We start from the raw sequence: 7,157 nt of genomic DNA, 5'->3' as shown, positions 1-7,157 counted from the left end.
GCACCCCCAGGAACTTTTTTAATGCTTGTGTTGCTCCCCAAAACTTTTTCCATTTAAATGCGGCTCACAAATATAAAAGGTTGCGGATCCCTGGCATAGAGAGACTCATAGGACGGGCAGCGGATCTTTATTTCAAACCCATTTTCAGCACTGGTCTCTTTCTATTGGCTTGTGAGTATGACGCCAAGGTCATACTCCACTCTGATTGGCTGCCGCTGAGGACCGAGCGATGGCTTTTTTTCCTCACAGCATCCTGATAAAAGAAGGCGGATTTGGTGATGCCAGTCCCGTTCTCCTCCCTGTGTTCCTGAGGACCGGTAGTTGCTAAGGCGACAGGTGAAGGAGCCAATGGTAGAGAGGCGAGGGCCATGACGAGCAAAGTGGGCGTAGAGCACTGGCAGAGCGGGGAGTGGGTAGTTAGAGGCCGACGCGAGTCACTGGGGGGCGAATGAGCGAATAACAGCCGCTCCGGGAGAGGGGAGCTCCGGGCACCGGGCCCACGTAGCCCGGCCTTTTTCCCATGTCTCGTAAAGCCGCTGCAGAGGAGGGGCGGCGAGGACGGAGGGGGAGGCGGAGAAGCGGTGCGCTGTGAGGGAGCGGAGGGGGACGATGCGTGAGTATAAGGTGGTGGTCCTGGGAAGCGGCGGGGTCGGCAAGTCGGCCTTGACCGTGCAATTTGTCACAGGGACATTCATCGAGAAGTACGACCCGACCATTGAGGATTTCTACCGCAAGGAGATAGAGGTAGACTCGTCCCCCTCCGTGCTGGAGATCCTGGACACGGCCGGTACCGAGCAGTTCGCCTCTATGCGGGACTTGTACATCAAGAACGGGCAGGGCTTCATCCTAGTGTACAGCATGGTGAACCAGCAGAGCTTCCAGGATATCAAGCCCATGAGGGACCAGATCATCCGCGTCAAAAGGCAAGCGGGGGGGGGGGGGGGAGTAGGGTTGGACGCGGCCCTCCAGCTGTTCAACTACAACTCTCACATTCCGCTGCCAGCTTGGCATTGCCGTACAGCACAGGTGTGGGGCCGCGGCTCTGCATCATTTACTGCACAGAACAAAGGGGGCCCTTAGTCTCTAGTTACTTTTGTTCAACCTGCCAGTAAACTGCCCCCCTGTCTCCAGCCAAGCCGCCTCTCATTGGCTCCTGTGCAGCTCATTGTCCTGTTGCCCTGTTAGTGCCCATTGGGGCAGGCTGGGGTAGAGCCTTCTGCTGTGGCTGCTCCCCTATTGCATCCTTCATTTATTTCTTTTCTTTGTTTGTCTGCCCAGTCCAGCTTTTGTACATGTAATGCTTTATATTATAGATTGGAAACAGAATATTGGTCCCTGCAGTATGACTGACATAGATATTTAATATGTCTGGGTCTTTCCCCATAGTCTCTCTGTTACAGCAGGGAACAATGAGGCTCCTCAGAGGAATCTCAGACACTGGCAGAATTGCAGAGCTTTTTGCTTGATGGCTTTGCTGCACAGTGGAGCCTCAGGGTATTCATATATATATATATATATAAACACAACACATGCTGCTCCCTACTGTCATTCTACTGAGTCATCATGTATCATATATGAACTTGCCTTTAAATAAACATGCACATATGCTCTACTGACCTTATGTAAAGGGATTGAAAGGCACTGAAACCCTCAGCCAAAAGCATCTTAATTACATATGAACATAACAAGCATCTGTGAATATCCTGCCATTATCATCTAAGTCTGTGGCTGTACACAAATTGTCTACATCTGGATAGGCTTTCTATTTAATGGCATGATTTAGTGAAAACCTCTGTGCATGTATACACAAGAGAAGTGTATAATATATATATATATATATATATATATATATATATATATATATATATATATATAGTACAAGTTGTTTTAGACACAAATTGCTACACTAGTAGCACCAGAAAAAACAATGCAAAAATGTGTGAAATACCATCAGTCATGGTTAATACACTTTATATTGGCGATTAAATGAGTTAGAAGTAAATATATGACATTTAAGTTATAAAATATATATATATATATATATATATATATATATATATGCTTGAAACGATCATGCTGTGATATAAAGCAGTCATGCTGTGACCATTAAAGACTATAGATAGGGCGGGTAGACTTGATCTATCCTACCTGTTGTGGGATACCAGCAGATCCAATTCAACAGTGCAGCTTTGGTCCACAAGTTGTGCCTCATTGAATTCATTTATATCTAAGTAGTTGTTAGAAACAGTTTTTCATGAGTATCCAAAGGGCTACAGTGGTACATGGGTTTTTTCATGTTGGCTTTGAGCTTATGGGTATTGGTGAGCTATTTTCCTTCTGTATATTAATGCCATGGGTTGGTGCATGACCATTAACACTAGCTTGCCTACTTGGGCACTTCGGGATTCAGTTTTGATGAAAAAATCAAAAGGCAAAAATCAAAACTTCAGTAGGGTAAAAACTGTAGTGATAGTTGTTTGGCCCACAGGTACAAGTGTTATGATTCCCACTGTAAGCTGAAAAGCAAGCAACAAAATGGTTAGGATAGCCATTGCTCTTAGACCTGTAGCTCATCGGGTTCATTTCATTCTTATACAGTCTGGTTTTGATTCACTAATTTCAATTTTACACAGTGTGTCATCCTCCATTCTCAAACCTGACTACCCATACAATAAAGTAGCTCTTTCTTTGTTGATAGTGGAACTGTGCTTCTTTTCCCTGAATGAATTCCTAGTTATGAAACAGCTTTGTGTCAGCCTCCGATAGTTTGGTGTCTACTAGAATTGTTTAATCCCTTTTCAGTTTAATATCTCCCCAAATGTCTATTATTTAAAGTATAATTATTATAATACTTCCCATAATATGTAGCTATAAAGAACACCAGTGCATTTTCTCTATGTGATGAGGAATGCTGGCCTGAAGAAAAAAAAAATCCATTACTCCAAAGTCCAGTGGTGCGAAGTCACACGGGGCAATTAGTGGCTGCAACTTTTTAAAAAGTTGCAGTGACTAATTGCCCTGCTGCAAATGACACGCAATTAGTCACATCTATAGCAGTTCAATTTCTGCAATTAGTCGCCACTACTGAGTTTTTTTTTAAATTGCGGTGACTAATTGCCCCCTGTGTCTTCACCATGAATTGTGATTATAAACTTGTGTGCGGCGGCTCAACCATAATAATCCATTACTCGCAACACTTTTGTCCAGACATTGCTTCCAGTGACTAGTTGGAACTCTACTGTAGTGTGTGTTCCAACTGAGGATATCTCATTCTCATTTTAAATATGACTATGAAGATTTTAATTCATCCAGGTCATGGTATATCTAGTATAAGTAATCTAGAGCAACTGGACTTGCTAAGACGTTTCACTACTCATCCTAGCAGCGTCTTCAGTTCAACTGACAGGTATGGGAAGTCCTCAGCATATGGAGATGGAGTTTCTGGTTACTTTTGACTAAAATTGTGTCTGGATACTTTTGGCCAGTCCAGTCTGCCTTTTTTTCGGAATCATTTAATTGGGGTAAAATGTATAGACTGTTGATTGGGTGTTTGTCTACATATTCTTTACATATACAAAATGTTTATTAATAATGTGCTACTTTCTCACCGGATAAGTAAGGAGGGTGTCCTGTGTGTTCCATGTCATTTGCCCTTTCTACATTTTCACCCCATTGCAGTTTGTTAAAGAATAATCTTTTGAAAAAGTGGTGCTTAGGGGCATAAACTGGGGCTAAACTGGTCAACGTTTTGTTTTTTTTATAACATGGTAACCAGTTTTTGATACAAATGCCATATCAAGATAAAGGGCATGTCACTGAACAAAAACACAATGAAAAATTACTTTTCAATGGTTTATTCGACAAAATACTAACATCCCATTTCCTTCTGTAGAAAATAAGAACACCCTTATCTCTAATACCTGGTACTGTCCCCTTTGGCACAGACAACTTTAAACTGATTACCAGTCTCTGACATAAAACGGGAGCAAATGTGTAGATCTAATTTGTGCAGCCTCTCTCCAATGCTAGACTCATGTACTTTGCCATCAGTAGTGGCAAGAGTTACCTGTGGGGCCCTTCATTCAGTTCAGAGGTTCTTAATTCTTTTAGCAACTTGCATTCTGCTCTCTGGCAGAGGCCTGCTTTGAGCAAGTTGGCAGTTGCTTAAAATCTTCTCCATTTGTAGATAATCTTCTGGACAGTAGAGTAATTGATGCCCAATTGTTTGGTGATCTTTTTTTAATATTTTCCCAGACTCATAAGAATCTATACCACTCTTTTCTGAAGGCCTCAGAGAGCTGTTTCAGAAAAGGCATGTTGATAACGTACACTTCAACAGCAAAGAGCAAACCAAACAAAATGTCTAAGGTTCAAGTAAGACACATTCAGCTAAAATTATCTCTAGGGTCCTAATCATTAGCCCTCGAATTTGGTTCCCCCTGTTTGTCAGCGTATTTTTGATATTACCAAAAATAGGACACTATATTCTTTACTATAGCAGTGAAGTTTTATTTGTCGGGAAACATTTTGAAGTTTGAGGATTGCTATAGTTCAGCTGTGTGATTGCTACAACCTTCAGCTCTAACTTGTGTCTCTTGGTCTTTGTTTTCTTTTCAGATATGAAAAAGTGCCAGTAATTTTGGTTGGCAACAAAGTTGATCTAGAAAGCGAACGTGAGGTGTCATCAAATGAGGGTCGTGCATTGGCAGAGGATTGGGGATGCCCTTTTATGGAAACATCTGCTAAGAGTAAAACAATGGTGGATGAGCTCTTTGCTGAAATAGTGAGACAAATGAACTATGCAGCCCAACCAGATAAGGATGACCCGTGCTGTTCTGCGTGCAATATACAGTAGTGTTCATTTAGAAGGAATTAATCCAGTTAGATATTTTTTCACAGCAATGATTTAAAATAAACTTCAGTTTTTTAAAAATATGTGAATCATCCAAAGAAAAGCTTTGAGAAAAAAAATCATTGACTGTGTAAGAAACAAACATTGCGTGGATAATGTGCAAATATTTTTTTTCTTTTTCTTAAATTTAGGTTTGCAAATTCATAAGTTTAGCTATTGTATGATCTAAAATTTACATTACATGGCTTATGTGTTATGTGGCTCCCTGCCATATACAATTTCTTCCTGAGTTACCTTGGGATTTACAGTTTTGTAAATACTTCCTATAAGTAAACTTGCCAACGTTTGCTCTTACCCTACAAGCAGTGGAAGTGTTTTAATTGCAAATCCAGAAAAAGGTAATTAATACAAAAAATCTACAGAAGATCTGGGATAGTCACCAAAAAAAATATGAGCCAAGTCTGGTGGTGCAAAGCTGTATGCTTTTATTTGCTGGAGTTTGTTTATATTAGTTTGGTTTTAGTTTAGGAGCTTTTATTATTGCCCCTAGTGAAGAAGACTTACGTCTTAAGAAACAAACACTTTAGTATCTAGTGAAACACTGCTTTTGTGATTGGAAAGGGTATTTCACCAACTATGAATACCATTTTTTGGGAAAAGAAGCCATGTTGCACACAGTCCTCTTATGAAATTCCCGGAAAGGACAAACATGCGTTTTGTGCGAGTGTACTAAAAATACAATTATTCTACTGAAACAGTCTCTTCAGAGTTTTTCTTTTGAGTGTTTCCATGAAACATGATTTTACTGGAAGCCCTTAAAAATTTAAGAATTGCAATTTTTATTGTTGATGCACACGACCGTGAGGTAGAATGTTCCTGGGTGCTAAAGCTAAACATCAAGTATATATCATTTGCATGGGCAATGCTGCAAGTTTATGCTTAATGCTGTCTGAAACTGCATTGTGTGGAGTTATATCTTAAAAGAGAAATTCAGTTGTCCTTTCACTCTAAAGAGATACTGACACCGGAAATTAAATATTTTTTTTTACATCTATCATAACATTGTCTTTTCATGCTGTTTGTAGTTTTGCCTTAAATGTATTTGCCTGATTCTTTTACATTACCTTTCTGATCCCCCATATTTTTTTATGACGGGGGCTGCCATATTTGTGCAGCAGGAGTCCGTTGGCATTTGAAGCTATAACTGACAGGTTGACAGTCAAGTTGGCAAAACTGTCAGGTTTAGGAACCTTAGGTAACAATTACTTAAGAAAAGCAGCCCTATCTGTGAAAATTGATTCCCATGACCTATGGGTAACTTTTAATGTAATTAATATTGTGAAGAGTGTTTTTTTTTGTGTCAGTATCACTTTAAGGAAACGCAAAGCCCATTTAATACTACATATAAAATAACCTATTACTCATACTTGTGAGAATAGTTCTTTTTTAATGTGAATGAAATGCTGTGTGAATGTGCAGACATAAGTATCCTAACAAATACCGTTTGGGGTGATATTTTAGGTGTTGACACATCTTTGTAAATATGTGTTCTCTCTCAGAAAGTACTTGTACTGTTTAATTTGCTTTCAAACTTAACAAAGCTCTACATAAAAACAAAATTTTTGAGACAGTGATTTCTAAGGGATGTGCATTAAAGGTGCTAAATTCCTGGTCAAAATTGTTTAAAAAATATTTCTCTCTTTGCTTTATTTGCATTGCATTAAATATGGATTATGCCTCAAAATGCTGATCTTTTCATTACCACAATTTGTATCGCAGAATATTATGTCACTTGCCCTGTGTTCCAGGCTTCTGTTCTTGAGATTTGTGCTGAAGGTAAAGGATGCCCCTCTTTAATTCATTATCGTCGTGATTCAGAATTTTAGACATAGAAACAGATTTGTTCAACTCAGATGCAAATGGTTCTGTGGCTTTGTCTTTGTGGAACTTGTTTCATTTCAAAGGCACGCACAGGCTGATTATTATCAGTTATTCAGTCTTTTTAGCAGGTAGTCCGATATTTGGGGAATTTGGTCATGCACATTAATGGCTATATATTTATTAGATTGAACCATTGTGCACACACAACAGTGGAGATGTTATTATCCGTATTGTTTTTGATATTTAAAGGAGAATGAAAGGCTAAGTCACTTGGTGGTGCCAAAATGTTAGGCACCCCAAGTGACTTTAATCGCTTACCTTGTACCCCAGGCTGGTGCCCCTGTAAGTAGAAAACCGCACCAGTTGGGGGTAGCTGCAGTGAGTGTTTTCTCTTCCTTATTTCTTCTGTCTGCGGAATCCCTGC

General features: G+C 39.9%; 1 protein-coding gene across 3 annotated transcripts; it reads left to right on the top strand.

Moving 5' to 3' along the window:
- The first annotated feature begins 272 nt into the window (after positions 1–272).
- rap2a (RAP2A, member of RAS oncogene family) lies at positions 273–6,596 on the top strand. Of its 3 annotated transcripts, none has more exons than XM_012957121.3 (3): positions 273–336; positions 686–923; positions 4,618–6,596. In XM_012957121.3, exons 2-3 carry the CDS (start codon positions 808–810, stop codon positions 4,853–4,855), a joined length of 354 nt encoding a protein of 117 aa, XP_012812575.1. In that variant the 5' UTR covers positions 273–336; positions 686–807; the 3' UTR covers positions 4,856–6,596.
- Positions 6,597–7,157: the final 561 nt, after the last annotated feature.

This window comes from Xenopus tropicalis, chromosome 2 (genome assembly GCF_000004195.4).
Source record: "Xenopus tropicalis strain Nigerian chromosome 2, UCB_Xtro_10.0, whole genome shotgun sequence".
Classification (NCBI taxonomy): Eukaryota; Metazoa; Chordata; class Amphibia; order Anura; family Pipidae; genus Xenopus; species Xenopus tropicalis.
Note: the sequence above shows the minus strand (reverse complement) of the source record. Positions and strands in the feature narration are given on the sequence as shown.

Bases quoted from the DNA above. Each gene is read 5' to 3' on its own strand.
- rap2a (XM_012957120.3), top strand. The intron at 924-4,617 runs GCAAGCGGGGGG...TTTTCTTTTCAG, and splicing joins CAGATCATCCGCGTCAAAAG to ATATGAAAAAGTGCCAGTAA.